The sequence below is a fragment of the Megascapheus bottae genome, chromosome 6 (genome assembly GCF_031878675.1).
Source record: "Megascapheus bottae isolate mThoBot1 chromosome 6, mThoBot2.hap1, whole genome shotgun sequence".
Classification (NCBI taxonomy): domain Eukaryota; kingdom Metazoa; phylum Chordata; class Mammalia; order Rodentia; family Geomyidae; genus Megascapheus; species Megascapheus bottae.
The window spans coordinates 21,712,918-21,728,964 of NC_143514.1; the positions used below are offsets into that span (position 1 = coordinate 21,712,918).

General features: G+C 35.3%; 1 protein-coding gene across 5 annotated transcripts in view; it reads right to left on the reverse strand.

Moving 5' to 3' along the window:
• The window catches only part of St7l (suppression of tumorigenicity 7 like), a 131,741-nt gene that overhangs the window by 90,850 nt on the left and 24,844 nt on the right, over positions 1-16,047 (reverse strand). For all 5 annotated transcript variants that reach the window (XM_090334435.1, XM_090334439.1, XM_090334436.1 and 2 more), the window contains exons 7-11: positions 13,686-13,840; positions 12,214-12,311; positions 11,890-12,004; positions 9,120-9,192; positions 7,126-7,228 (exon numbers count right to left, since the gene is read on the reverse strand). In XM_090334435.1, the coding sequence (XP_090190561.1) occupies positions 7,126-7,228; positions 9,120-9,192; positions 11,890-12,004; positions 12,214-12,311; positions 13,686-13,840 (544 nt within the window). The remainder of the gene's footprint in view (positions 1-7,125; positions 7,229-9,119; positions 9,193-11,889; positions 12,005-12,213; positions 12,312-13,685; positions 13,841-16,047) is intronic.

A 16,047-nucleotide genomic window follows, 5' to 3' on the forward strand; every position in this document is an offset into this window, starting at 1 on the left:
GAGTAAAAACAGAGAACCATTATCTCTAATTGAGAACACTGACTCCTTTTAAAAAGGAGTAGTGATTGGGTATTCTTGTCATATGTACAAGGGTAGTGGAACAATGACACTGGAAATACAAAGCAAGGCAGAAGTAGTAGTAAGAAGTAAGTTGGCATTGGGATGGAATTCTGAAGGACTCATTTCTATTTCTATATCTATATCTAATAATAAAGATACTAACAAGGAGAATAAGTGAAGGTCTTTAAGCAAAGTTAGATCTGTTAACTAGACAGATATCTCAAGAAAGGTGGGGAGACCAGTGAGGAATCTGTGTAGATGGTCCACACGAGAGATGGTAAAGTATTTGAAATGATTCCTGTATATTCAGAAATGCATACAAAATGTCTGGCTACCGTGTTATCCATGTGTAATCTCAGTATCCTGAGAACATTTAGCACGAGGATTCTGAGTTCAAAGCTAGGCTGGATTATATAGTGAAACCCTAGTTAGAATAAAAGAAAGGAAAAAATAGAAAAGGAAAGAAAAAAGAAAGAAAGATTCTGGTCATATATTTGTTAAACAGAGACAGTGGTAACCTAAGAGAACCAGAGAAAATAAGGATTACCTGATTTTATAAACTTCAGAAGTGTCTGATTTCTTAAGTACCCGTTATTTTTACAGTAATAATATAAGTTTAAAATTATAGGTAGTTCACAATAGCCAGGCGATGGAAACAACCCAGATGCCCTACTGCAGATGAATGGATACAGAAAATGTGGTATATATACACAATGGAATTCTACATAGCCAACAGACAAGATAAAATAATGGCATTCACAGGGAAGTGGATGAATCTAGAGCGAATCATGCTGAGTGAGACAAGTCAAGACCTAAGGAACAAAAGGCGCATGGTATCCTTAATATGCGGTTATTAAATCCAAAGTATACAAGAGCGAGGACTCAATAACTGCATACACAAAGCAATGGACATGGTAATGGAAATACAAACATAACTATATAGACAAAAAAAACCTATGACTCTATAATTATAATGTTTTATTTCATAAAGTGATATGTTTCTATGACATACAAACCGTTAGCCTAATTTTGATTAAGTTCTAAAGACTAAGTCCCAGAGAATATAATTAGAGATTCCCTCCTTGAACAATTGTTTGTTAAACTTGTCATTTAAAATATGATGTAAACATAAGCCATATAATTAATGATTGTTGTTCTTAAGGTACTATGTTATCTCTCATCACTTCTACTGTCCCTTGGTTATCTCATATTGTTACAGTATCTCACTTTGTTACCTGATATATCGGATATATTTGTATTTGGTTAGTTGAAATTGGATAGGGAACGGGGGAAAACAAGATGAGGGGTGGGGGAGGAGGGGAAGGGAAATGGGGACCATGACATGTGAAAGGGTATCAATGTATGGGAATTAAGGCACCCTTTATCTGGCAAATATCATGTAACCCTTCTATTAATTACAATAAAAATATATTAAAAAATTATAGGTAGTGAATGTATATTTAGTAAGAGAGTGAAATCTGGAAGATTTCAAAGGTTATAAGTTGGTAATTTGGAAAGGATAGAAGGTTAATGAAGAGGATAGTAAAGTCACAAATCAAAATGTACAAATAAGAGACTTTATAGAGAAAAAAATTGAAAAATAAAATTGAAAAAATAGTTTGATGAACATTAAAATGAGGCAATTATTGTAAGTAGAGATTTCTATGATTAAAATAGAAATACAATTCTGTAGAAGGAATCCAGTTAAAAGACAGCTCTGGAAACTGTCAGCAAATAAAATATATCTGAAATATAAACCAAAGTTGATCTATCCATATTTACTGTAAAGAGCCTAAGAGTTATATCTGCAATAAGTGAGAAATTGCTTGGGCAAAACTCCTTTCAACCTTCTAAACTCATGTAACTATTTAGCCCCTTGCTTTTGACTAGACATAAAACTTAAAGCTACTCTGGAATCTATAATTAAAAGACATAATGAGGTATGGTAAGATTTTTTTGTGGGGTGGTGCTTGGGGCTCAAACCTTAGGCCTTGTGCATGGATATTCTTTCATAACTCTAAAACCATACCTATGCTTACACTCAATTCACTTCAATTTTGAACTGCTTTGATCTTTATAATTTACTTTTAAATTACCTTTTTCTATGGCTTTGTAAATCTTATAACAGTTTTTGACCAAAAGCAATATAATTCTGACCTGAAGTAATGATAATGCTTTATAATCTTCCTCTTAACAGCAGAGGTTAAAGAAAAGGCTCTCTGAAGACATCTGAAGTTAAGGTATTTTGCTCTTGATCAGTCATGCACACAAAGAACCAATTTATCTCTGCAATCAGTGTTCTCAGTGCAGATTCTATGAGATTGGACAGGAAGGCTGAATGCAGAGTCTGTGTGGATATGTGTTTGGGCAGGACTAAAGACATTTCCTAGATAGAAAGCAAGTAGAACTACTATATGAATCAAGTAAGTAAAATACTACCTAACAGCCTCAGAAGTATTTTTAATGTTCTCCTTTTCTTGCCCTCAAAAACTTCTCCTGAGAGGTAGGAGTTTGGCCTACTGGTAGAGTGCTTGCCTAGCAGCACAAAGACCCAGGTTTGATTCTTTGGAACCATATACATAGGAATGCTGGAAGTGGTGCTGTTGCTCAAGTGGAAGAGCATTAGCTTTAGGGAAGGGCCAAGTATAGTGCCCAGGGCCTGAGTTCAGTCACTAGGACTGGCAAAAAAAAAAAAATTAAAAATTTTTAAAAAGACTTCTCCTGAAAGTTACAGTTTGTCCTTAGAGTATTAAATAATTCAAATTAGCTAGCTGCTAACTATCTCAATATGTTCACCTTCACCTTCTCTCAAAAAAGAATCCCCAAACCTTAGTCATTCTAAGGCTGTAAATACTAAAGTAACAGTCCACAAAGAAAGCATACATACTAGAGAAGCTCAAATAGAATGAAATAGTAGTAAAAGAAAAAGAGAAGGGGTGGAAGTACATGGCTCAATAGTAGGTTGCCTTCCTGTCAAGTATTAGCATCTGAGTTAAAACCCCATTTCTACTATTTGTTTTGTTTTTTTGCCAGTCCTGGGCTTCAGCACAGAGGCTGAGCACTGTCCTTGGGTTTTCTCAAGACTAGAGCTCTACCACTTGAGCCTCAGCACCACTTCCAGCTTTTTTCTTCGTATGTGGTACCGAGGAATCGAACCTGGGTCTTCATGCATTCTAGGCAAGCATTCTACCACTAGGCCAAACTCCAGGCCCATTATTACTATTTTTAAAAACCATAAACAAAATCAACACTTGATACTCTGAGTACTCCTTATGACAGCATCTCATTTCATCAAAAAGCACTTTTATACAGTGCTTTCTCTGCTGAGACAGACTTTTGCTTCTTTATTAAAGTGTAATTTAAAATGCACAGATCTCAGCTATACAGTTCAATAAATTCTGAGAAATGTAGAGAGGTAGGTAATAATCAAGCCTCAATAGGATATCTAGGCCCTCAGTTCTCCTTTCCTGTTAATTATTCACATCAATCATCCCAGCCAAACACTGTTCTCACTTCTTACTACAGATTACCAATGGGATTATTTTCAATTACATTAAAATTTCTTTTCTGTGCTGGTCCTAAGGCTTGAATCCAGTGTCTTGGGTTTTGAGAGAGAGAGAGAGAGAGAGAGAGAGAGAGAGAGAGAGAGAGAGAGAGAGAGAGAGAGAGAGAGAGAGAGAGAGAGAGAGAGAATGTGTGTGTGTGTGTGTGTGTGTGTGTGTGTGTGTGTGTGTGTGTGCGCGCGCGCGCGCGCGCGCGCGCGCACCAATCCTGAGCTTGAGCTTAGGGCCTGAGCACGGTCCTTGAACTTTCTCAAGGCTAAATAGAGCTCTACCACTTGAGCCTCAGCACCACTTCTGGCTTTTTTCTATGTATGCAGTACTGAGGAATCGAATCCAGGTCTTCATGAATGCTAGGCAAACAATCTACCACTAGGCCAAACTCCCAACCCCTTGAATGCTTTTTAAATGAAGACTGAGCTCTAGCACTTGAAATGAAGATTATCTGATAACTACAATATTAAGTATTATATTAAGACCTTCTTTATGTGCTTATTGCACTTTTTAATACTTATTGTTGTGAATTAGCTGTTCAAGGCTTTTGCTCATTTTGGAGGTAAGGGCAGGGGTTAATTTAGAGCCTCATGCTCGCTCACTAGGTTAGTGTTCTATCACTTGAGCCATATGCCTTTCTTTTGCTTTTAGTTTGTTTTTCAACAAAGACTCAAGGATTTGAAAAGGATCATTGATCTAAATGTAAAAAGATTTGCACCGGCTGACAGAAGACTGAGATCCTTCTATCTCTACTTCTAGAGTAGCTGGGATTATAGGGATCTAACATTAAGCTTAACTTTTTCCCCACATAGTACTAGGCTTTGAACTCAGTACATTTCACCTACTACATACCACTTGAGCCTTGCCCCCAGATACTTCTTAAAACATTTTTTTTTACTTTAATGTTTTGGTTTTTTGTTTGTTTTTTTGTCAGTCCAGGCCTTGGGCTCAGGGCCTGAGCACTGTCCTTGGACTTTCTCAAGGCTAGAGCTCTACCACTTGAGCCTCAGCACCACTTCTGGCTTTTGTTCTATGTATGTGTTACTGAGGTATCAAACCGGGTCTTCGTGCTTGCTAGGCAAGCACTCTACCACTAGGGCAAACTCCCTGCCTAGTGTTTTGCTTTTTGCCTGGGGCCAGTCTGGAACGACCCTCCTCCTACCAATGCTTTCTGCATAGCTAGGATTACAGAATAGCCACCACACCCAGCTTATTTGTTGAGAATTGGGTTGAAGGTTTGACTCAGATGGCAGAACAATTGCCTAGTATAAGGCCCTGAGTATCACAAAAAAAAAAAAATGCACACAACAACAAAAGTAATTAATTATTATGGGATAATTTTAAAAACTGTATTTGTAATTACGTAATTAAACTAAGGAAATGAGATTCACACATCACATCTTCTCACAAAGATAACCCCAGAGTCACATAAATTTACCAATGAATTCTATTAATCATTTGAAGCAGAAATAATTCTGAATGTATACAAATAATTCTGGAGACTAAAAAAGAGAGGTCACTTTTAACTTGCTTATAATATCAGTAAATGTAAAGTAAAAATATAAAAAAGGAGCTGAGATAATTAATGTCAAAATAGTGGTTAGGAAAGGGGTTGTAAATGGGAAAAGACAAATAAGTAGGTTTCTCAGGTTGGCAGCATTCTGTTTTCTAAGCTTAGTGCTACTTTCTTAGCATTTACTTTATATTAAAATACACATTTCATTTTGCTACTATATTGCACATGTATTATAATCTGTAACAAAAATTTAAATTTGAGCCTGTGGCTCACGTGTATAGTCCTAGCTACTCAGAAAGTTGAGATCTGAAGATCGTGATTCAAAGTCAGCCCAGGCAGGAAAGTCTGTGAGACTCTTATCTCCAAATAACCACCTGAAAAATGAAAGAGGTGCTGTGGCTTATAGTGGTAGAGTGCTATGCTTGAGTGCAAAAACCTCAGGGACAGTATCCAGGCCTTGATTTTAAACTCCATGACTGACAAATTAAAAAAAAAAATTGTGGAACCAGTGTCACTAAATAAGAGAATGTTATAAATATTTGTTGATTCTTGATTCTTACTCTTGGATTTTAGTCATTTACTTATATTTACTTATTTTGTAGCACTGGGGATCAAACAAGCCAGGCAAGCAATCTACTACTCCCCAGCCCTAGCTTTTAGTACTTCCCTTTTTTAAATTTTTTTATTGTAATTAATAAAAGGGTTGCATGATATTTTCCAGATAGAAGGTGCATTAATTCACATACATTGATACTCTTTCACATGTCTTGGTACCCATTACCCTCCCCCCCACAGCCCCCCCATCTTGGTTTTCCCCCCTTCCCTATCAAATTTCAAATAAATTCAATATTTCAGATAACAAAGTGAGATACTGTAACAATATGAGATACCCAAGGGACAGCAAAGGAGATGAGAAATAACACAGTACATTAAGGACAACAATCATTCATTATATGGCTTTTGTTTCAATATCCTGGAGGTCCTTTCAATTAGCTTCATACTATATGGCCTTATGTATCAAGGTTTTGCTCTATTGCAGATCTCTGCTAGTAGAGCCCTGGAGTCTTGCTATGTAGCCCAGATGAGCCTCCAGCTTGCAGTCATTCTGCTATAGTCTCCTGAGTGCTGGGTTTACAGATGTGCACTACCATACCCAGTCAGTAATTTACTATACCACATACTTTAGGAGTTAACTTACTGAACAAGTTTATAATTTCCTCTTTTAAGAGACTGTCTTGAGATCAAACTCTTTACTCAGTACTGGCTTTCAAATCTGTTAACACATCTTGGTATTATATTTTTAATATTTTACACTTCCTGAGACATCATAAAGCCCAATATAGGTGTCTAGGTCTAGGTGTATAGGTACATAGGTAATAATACTCAAATACCAGCAAATTTGTATGATTACAAAGAATAAAAAATAAAAACAAATAATTTAAGTTGTTAAATTTGGAAAGAAATAAGCATCAACTCAGCAATTTGTTTAAGAAGTTCTTATCTGTTTCATGTCATTGATTATTTTAACTCATTTGTTTGCTTTTTTATGTGTGTACTGAGCCCTCATTCAAAACTTAGGTCATAACAAAGTTTTTACTCTAACAGAAAATTTGATTTACTGATCTGAAATATAAATAATCTTTTATTAAGACCAAGCAATTTGATTATTCCTCTACAACTACAATAAAAGAAAAGCTAAATGGAGGAGCACTCAGCTAACATGCATAAGCCACTGAGTTCCATTCCCAGCTCTGGAAAAAAAAGCTATGTAACCACAATTCAAATTTTATTTTGGCAGCAATTACAAAGCCCATGGTAAACTAAGTGCTTCTACTCTTCTTTCTACGCTGTACCCTTTAGTGTACATAGTAAACATCAGAATATCACACATGAAAACAATTCCAACCCACATTATTGCAACTAGAGCTTTGGTCTACACTGCAATCAACCGGTTAAACTTAAAAAAATTAGTATTTTCATTTAAAAATTTCTCACTTTTGGAACATGAGGATTAAATTCCACAGCTCTATGAATTGCTTCCACAGCATTGATTTCTGCTGTGCTTAATCCTCTTCTGCAGGCTGTTTCAGGAGAGAATCTGTGAGAAAAAAAAAAGATTAAATGAAGAAATGAACAAATAAAAAAAGAAATAAAAGAAAATTATGGAGTTAGAATACAATATATCCCCTGAATTAGACATACCTGATAATGGCCAAAGATGAATTACTAAAAATTATTACTACATATAGTATATATAATTACTAACAATGAAAGTAAAGCTTCTAGTTCAACATAAAAATAAGAACTGAATGCCAGTGGCCCACAACTATAATCCTAGCTACTTAGGAGGAAGGACAGCTTTGGCAGAAAAGTTTACTATCTTCTTACATCTCAACAGAAAAAAATGGGTATGATGGCATATGGCTGTAACCTCAGCAACAAGATGTGATCCAGGTGTATATCAAGGCAAAAAATAAGACATTTACTCAAAAATAACCAGGACAAAACAGGCCTGGAGGCATGCATGGTTCAGTGACATAACCCCTATTTAGCAAGTGCAAGGCTATGAGTTCAAATTCCAATGCTGCTGAAAACAAACAAACAAAAAGGCATAAGGAACAGACCTCATCAACCTGATGTGTAGAAAACCTTTAGAAAACATACACTGAAGACACACACTTTGGAAAAGGTTAGACAGTAAGAAATGCTACCAGAGACAGGGACAACCAGAAAAATCTCATGAAACAAAAAGTACATTTTTAGCTAAGAAGAAAGATAATGAATAGTCATTGTAATTTATATAGAGGAATACTTATTAAAAGAAAATGAGAACTGTCTGTCTCTCTTTTTCTTATGCTGATACTAGGACTTCAACTCAAAGTCTCACGTGTTTGCTTGGCCCTATTCTACTCAAAGCTGGCCCTCTGCCTCGTTAGCCATGCCATGCCTTTAGCCAGCTTTTTTGCTGGTTAATGGGAGATAAGAGACTCATGGACTTTTCTGCCCAGGATAGCTTCAAACTTCCCTCTTTAGAGCTTAGCTTCCTGAGTAGTGAGGAATACAGACATGAGCTGCTAGTACCCAGCTGGTTCATTTCTGAATAACTTTTTTTGTTTATTTATTTTTGGACAAAGGATCTTACTGGCAAGTTTCTTTATATATCTTATTTGCCATATAAAGAGAATTCATTAAGGACAAACAAAAACAGAAGGAAAACAGAATAATTCAATTACAACCTAAGAACAGATGATGTGAAACCTATTTTCCTACCAGATAAGATTTACTGCTTTTCTTTTTTTTTGTTCCAGTGGCAACCCTGGGGGTTTGAACTAATGGCCTGGGTGCTGTCTCTAAGCTGTTTTGCTCAAGGGTAGCATACCACCACTTGAGCTATAGCCCTACTTGTAGCTTTTGGAGCTTTACTTCTAGCTTTGAACTGTGATCCTGAGGTCTCAGCATCTTGAGTAGCTAGGATTATAGGTATGAGTCACTGATAACCAGTATACATACTTCCTTTCTGGACATCGCTTTAGAAGCTTTGCATGTAGTCTTCACAAACCATCATAACAACATTCTTATTTTGAAGATGAAGTAACTCAAAGTAATGAACTTGTCCAAAGTTCTATAGCTAGTTTATGATAAAGTCTGAATTAAGTTGCCATTAAGTTAACTCTAACATCTTTTACATTCCTAGATATAGAAGGAAAGACCTCAAAGTTACAGAAGATCAGGAATTATTTGGAATGAAATAGAGAGGAAAAAGCATTTTTTAAGTCAGTGGACGATCAAGGCATGGAAGTTTAGGCTTATAATCCCAGCACTTTGGAGGCTGAGGCAGAAAAATGGCAAGTCTGAGGCCAGCCTGAGTGACCTAGCAAGATCCAGTCTCTAAGTAAATAAACAAATAAAATGAATAAAGGTAGTGAAGAAGAAACACAATATTGAATTTAGCAGTCTTCCCAAACTACAGTAGTTTAGTAACTACTTACTTATCTGAAACAGTCCTTGTTTTCAATAGTGCTGCTGTATAACAGATTGCCGCTGACTTTGGAAGACTTATATCTATAACAATAATTTTAATTAAGGTGAGAATTATTTTAAATGTCTTAAGATAATTTTCATATGCATAATTCATAGTGCAAATCCAACAGTTGTAATATAGTAGAAGCACTTGGACACATAATTAAGAGACCAGAGTCTACTATCTGTGATTCTACTATCTATCCATGAGCTGATACCAATTTCTTTGATCTCAGTTTCTGCTTCTCTAAATAGAGAATGCTACTTGATGGCAGAGAGTAACTGTGGCTCAAGAACCATGTGCACACTGCTCCCAAACATTCATAATAATCTGTTTACAGTAAAAGGATTCAGGAGAAAAGTTATAACTACAATTATGTAAGTATATATATATACACATCTTGCCATACAGAAAAATTAAGATTATAAAAAATTAAATATATACTGTTAAATCAATTACTGGTAAAATAAACAAAGGTAATTTTTATTTTTGTATTTTCCATGTTTTCTTAAATAATACTTTTTAAAAATAAAAAAAGTAATCTGGGAGTATAAATAAAATAAAATTGCAAAAGAATGCCTAAAAGAGCATTATCAAAAGAGTAAAGGTAACAATTTTTTTTTTATTTTGCCAGTTGGGGGGCTTGAACTCAGGGCCTAGACACTGTTCTTGGACACTTTTTGCTCAAGGCTAGCACTCTGCCACTTGAGCCACAGCACCACTTCTGGCTGGTTCTGTGTATGTGTACAGAGAAATCGAACCAAGCGCTTTGTGCATGCTAAGCAAGCAGTCTACCACTAGGCTACACCCCCAGTCCGATAATTCTTAATGCTTCAATTCCAGAGTTATACTGAGGAAATAAATTTGTTTTTAATGACTTTAGGAGTCTAGAATGATAAAAATTGAGAGATATAAAAACTGACAAGTTTTTATATCTCACAGAAGCATAGCAACTTTGGTTGTATTAGTTTTACCTGATTTTATTTAATGAATTGGGTCTTATTCTGAATATCTGGGGAAATGCAACACTGAGGTTTAAATTCAGGGCCCTGTATTGATAGGCAGACACTCTATACCACTTAAGCCATGCACTTAGATATTTTGTTGTCATTACATTTTAGTAAGGTCTCACATTATGCCTGAGATAGTCTGGACCTCAATCTCAAGTAGATGAGAACACAGTCATGTACCACCACACTCATTTTTCATTGGTTGAGGTGGTGTCTCCAGAAGTTTTTCCAGGGCTTTCCTTGAACCAGTCCTTTCAATTCCCACTCTCTTACCGCATCTTATTCCAACTTTTTATATTTAGTCCCTTAACTTTCAGCACAAATATCATAATATGCTATGCATCCAGTAAATTGCATATCAAAGGAATTTCTTACCAATTTCTAAGTCTACAAATTCTGAAGAAACTGGAATTTTGCCTAATAATTCCAGATGTCAAAAACAAACTTCCAAGTATAACACATTTCAAACTTTCCAAATCATGGAGATTCTCAAGCTAATATGTAAGAACCGATGTCAAGACAAATGTGAATATACATGACCTTATATGTTCTGTTATAATGGAAGCTATGACCAGAAACATTATGCTCATTAGGAGGTTTTCAGCTTTGGGTTAAAAGTTGATGTCTCCTCTGAATGAACAGAAAATTTATATGTCTTTAAAGTTCTCCTAACTCCATTTTCAGTAAATTGCATTGTTATAATAGCATTGTTAATGAAAACTGAATTATTATTGTGGGAGGACTAGTGAGACCCCCGTTTCCTAATTTAGTAGATGGAAAGAGTGAAACTACTTGTCTGATCAACTTGCATGTTAACTATGGGATCAGATGAGATTATTAATAACTGTAACTAAAAGGCATTGAAAAAGGTCATTTTGAATTATTTTTTGTTACTCTTAAAAACACTATTAAGGGAGTGGGAGGGAAGTGAAACAAAAACACAAGAAGGGATATCAATGGTTGAAAAGAAATGTATTCACTACCTGACGAATGTAACTGTTTGTAACCCCTCTATACATTACCCCCACAATAAAATACAATAAAACAAACAAACAAAAATAAACCCCACTATCAAGGATCTGAAGCATGGCACACAGTAGTAGAGTGCTTGCCTAGCGTGTACAAAGCCCTGGGTTCAATTCCTCGGTATCACAAACACAGAAAAAAAAAAGCTGGAAGTGGGGTTGCGGCTCAAGTGGTAGAGTACTAGCCTTGAGAAAGCCCAAGGACAGTGCCCAGGCCCTAAGTTCAAGCCCCAGGAGTGGCAAAAAGAAAAAACCAAACACCCCAAAACAGTATTAAGCAACTTCTGTTATCTTTCATTGATATTCCAAAATAAATGAGGTGCATAGCACTAAACTGTTCCCAAAGATTTCACCTAATAAGTTGTCCTCATTGTTATGTTCAATTCTCTATACATTCCACTACACTTCAAATCCTTCTACTCCCATGTGTATGTCCTCTTATCCACCACTGTGTTCCAAGTGCCTACTCATATTACATACTCAATAAAAAAAGAAATAATCTTTACAGAGGAAAAGCTCCTCAGGTTTTTCTACCAAAAGTAGTCTAGTTAAAGAAGATACTCAACAGCAACTTGTACTTATATACACTAAGTACTATATGATAATACTGAAAAGATAGTGTGGAAAACATACGGATAGGATCATATTTACAATTACACAATTGAAAAGAGAAAACTGAATTATCAAGACAAATAAAACTTACCATCATATTTTGCTAGTACTGCCTGAACATCTGCATAGGCCTGTAACTCTAAGAGTGATTCTAAGAGATTTTCATGGATGTTCAACATGGTAAAAGGAGGAAATTCTTTCATCAACTGTGCATTAAGAGGAAAAAAAGATTGAAATCATAATAGGAATTTAACAGAGCTAAACGAGATTCAATATTCTTTGCTTCTTTATAAAACTGTAGAGATGCATCTAGCCTTTAATAAATGTTTATATTAAACAATTACCCGCTTATAAAAATGGCCAAATAAAGACAGTGATTCTGCATTAAAATGAGTCAGTTATCAAATTTACTTACATCTCTCATTATTTTCACTGCTTCTTTTATTCTTCCTAATTTTCTTGCACACATTGCCAATCTTCTTTTAATATATACTAGCACATTGGTATCTCTCCCTATTTAAAACAAAAACAAGAAATTACTCAACCATCAATTTTGTATTATGACCTGCTATTTCTCTAATGTAATGCCTATAAATTTTATGTGCTTACTTTGGAAGATTTAATTAAAACTAAATTGTATCAAATTGGAGGAATACTAATGATCATTAGGAGATGAAAACTAAATTGCTCTCTCTACTTTCAAAGTAAAAGCTTATGGAGTTTATTTTTGCCCATAGTATTTTAAGTGCAGTATATATAGTTGATATACAATTGATGAATGAATTTTAATATTAACAAATGAGAACACAGGTCTGTACCACCACACTCATTTTTCATTGATTGAGGTGGTGTCTCCAAAACTTTTTGCCAGGGCTTTTCTTGAACCACAGTTCTTTCAAGTCCTACCTTCTCAACAGCTAGGATTATAAGCATAAACCACCACACCTAGCTCTTATTCTAACTTTTTATATTTAGTACCTAAACTTGCAGCACAAATACCATAAGCAGCACAAATACCACGGGCACCTAGTAAGTTACATATGGAAGGAATTTATTGCAAATTTCTCCATAATAAATATATTAATTATATATTATATAAATATTCATAATATATAAATATATAGATGTTACATTAGCTTATTATTTTAAGTTTCTATATAAACAATTGATTCTTTCTCTATTTTAAGTATGAATCACTCCATTAAAAATATATACTTAGGGGCCAGGAATTTGGCCTAGTGGTTGAATCCCTGCCTAACTGTCAGGAAGACCAGGGTTCAATTCCTCAGTACTACATACACAGAAAAAGCCAGAAGTGGTGCTGTGGCTCAAGTGGTAGAGCTCTAGCCTTGAGAAAGCCCAAAGGACAGTGCTCAGGCCCTGAGTTCAAGCGCCAGGACTGGCAAAAAAAAAAAAATCTGTTTTGTTGGTTCCCAGGCATTATGTTCTCATTCATGGCTGGTGTTCTACCACTGAGTCATACCTCCAGCCTGTCTCTTTTGCTGGATAATTGAACCTGGAGTCTCTTAGACTGGTTTCAAAACAAGATCCTCTAATCTTAGCCTCTTGAGTAGCTAGGTTTACTGGTATAAGCACTGATGCTTGGCCCAAACACTTTTGAATTGTTTCACTAATGGCCTAAATTTTAGATGAAATAAATGGTTTGATCTTAGAACAGTAAATTTCTTCCCAATAATCAGCAAAATGCCACAAGCATTTTGGCTAGTACATAATTTTTGTTTTCTTGGCTTATAAGTAGAAATAACTAATCTTATTAGTTATCTCATGAAAATTATCTAACCTCTAAATATCACGTTATTATTATTATTATCATCATTATTATTACAGAAGCTAAAAGACAGTAAAAATCAGTTCAAATCTGCTTACTCAGTTGAGCTTCATGTTGAGGGCTTTGGTGCTGGCATTGTTGTGATCGCCTATAAATTGTTTCTCCTGCTTTGAGGGCCTGTTTAAATAACCTTTCAGCATCTACAATAGTTGTTGCTTCTTCCTCAGCCAGGAGAACATATGCAGTAGCACAACTATGAAGAAAGCAAGCAAGATAATTTAAGTATAATGGTAAGGCAAGTATTCTCTTGGGTATGCCCTTTAGTCTATAAACATGTTTCTCCTAGCCTCACCTATACTTTTCAACTGAAAAAAAAAAAAAAAAAAAAACAAACCTCTCAGTGATTGTATCTAGAGATTCCCTTCTTGAATACTTGTTTGTTAAACATGACATTTGAAACATGATAATGAAAATCAATGTTAATAAATTCTTTAATAAAAATATTTTTTCAACATCTTAATACATTAAGAGGCACCCTGGTATATTCATTAGTTCAAGACCATAATTTTGCATTTTCCTCTTTCAGTCCCACTCTTTATTTTCTTTTGCTATGTGCATTCTCTGACATATTGTGCAATATTTTCTTACAGAGGAGATAAAAAGAACTGCCCGGGTGTTCAATCTCTAGGACCCCTGCACCTCAAAAGAAAAATACTATTTAAAAAGTAGTTTGGGTCCTAGTGATTGTAAATAGAGATTCCCTTCTCGAACACTTGTTTGTTAAACCTGTCATTTAAAATATGATGTAAAAATCAACATTAATAAAGAAAAAAAACAGTTTTGGGAGCAGGGTGTGTTGGCTCACACCTGTAATCCTAGCTACTCAGGAGACAGATCTGAGTATCGCGGCTCAAAGCCAGCCCAAGCACTAAAGTCCCTGAGACTCTTATCTCCAGGAAAACCAGAAGTGGGGCTGTGGCTCAAGGGGCAGCTCAGTAGTCTTGAGCTGAAGAGCTCAGGGACAACTCCCAGACCCAGAGTTTAAGACCCATGACTGACCAAAAAAAAAGTACTTTCGGGGACCAAATACTCCAATGGTCATACTTGTTCTTAGTCGCTATATACTTGCAATATTCAGCTCATGTGAGTAGCTATAGGACACAGCAGAGATTGGAACCTTTCATGTCTGATTAGAAACATATTCCTAGACCTAGACTTTTACCACCAAACTGAATATTACTTTTGTATGTGACCCCATCCTCACTTTAAGACTCATCTGTAATAACACAAAGTACAATTTCCCGTAGTCTAAATTCCAGTCCTTCCTATATGCCTACTCACACCCCTCATGTCCATGTTTTCCTTTTCTTCATCTTACCAAAACACCAAGATTTTTTTAAGTCAAACAGTTGGCTAATAAATTCATTCTTGGTTTTGGACAACAAAAACCCTAAAACAAAGTATCCTTTCCATTCCCTAAAACTGTTATTGTTCCTAGTTCTGATTATCTCACCTGGATTTTTCAGTATTCTAATTGGTAGTCACATATTGCTAAGCACTTGAAACGTGGTTAGTGTGAATTGAAATGTAATGTAAGTATACACCAAATTTTGAAGATTGTAAAAATATAAAGTACTCCATTAATAGTTTCTTGAATATTGTATGTTGGAATTATATTTTAAACATTTGAATATGGCTAAATAAGCATTAATATTCATTTTTGCTTTTAAACATGAATACTAGAAATTTTGTTGTTGTTGCTGTTGTTAGTTGTGGGGCTTAGGGCCAACACTCTACCATTTGAGCCACAATGCCACTTCTGGTTTTTGAGTGGCTAACTGGAGATAAGGGTCTCACAGGGACTTTTCTGCCCAGGCTGACTTCAAACTATGACCCTCAGATTTCAACCTTGTGAGTAGCTAGAATTACAGATGTGATCACCAGTACTTAGTGAAAATTTTAATTTATATATATTGTATACATTATATTCCAATTGAATAGTTTTATCTAAACAGTAGAAAAAGGATTATTGATAAAAAATATATAAGGGCAGGCATGACACAAAAGTGCTGGTAAAATAGCTATCATCCATGCTTGTAATCTCAGCACTTTGGATGTCGAGATAGGAGGATCACAAGTTCCAACCCAATCTGGGCTACATGGGTAAGACATTGAAAAAGAAAATGCTTTGTTCTATGTGTTGTTACTATTTCTTAGTTGTTTAGTAATAGTCTAGAAGCAATTTCCTAAAATCTATATTCTTTGTTATGTGTAACCAATGAGATCTGTTTTCTTTTGGTGTTAGTGGTCAATTAATGACTTGATAAAGATTTCTTAAACATATGCAACCAAAGAACAAACAAATCACACAAAAAAAATCAATGCCTTTGCAAATGGGTTTAGTGCACGTGTTAAAGTGTTCTTCCAACATTTAACTAGACAACTTACAACTCTGACTTA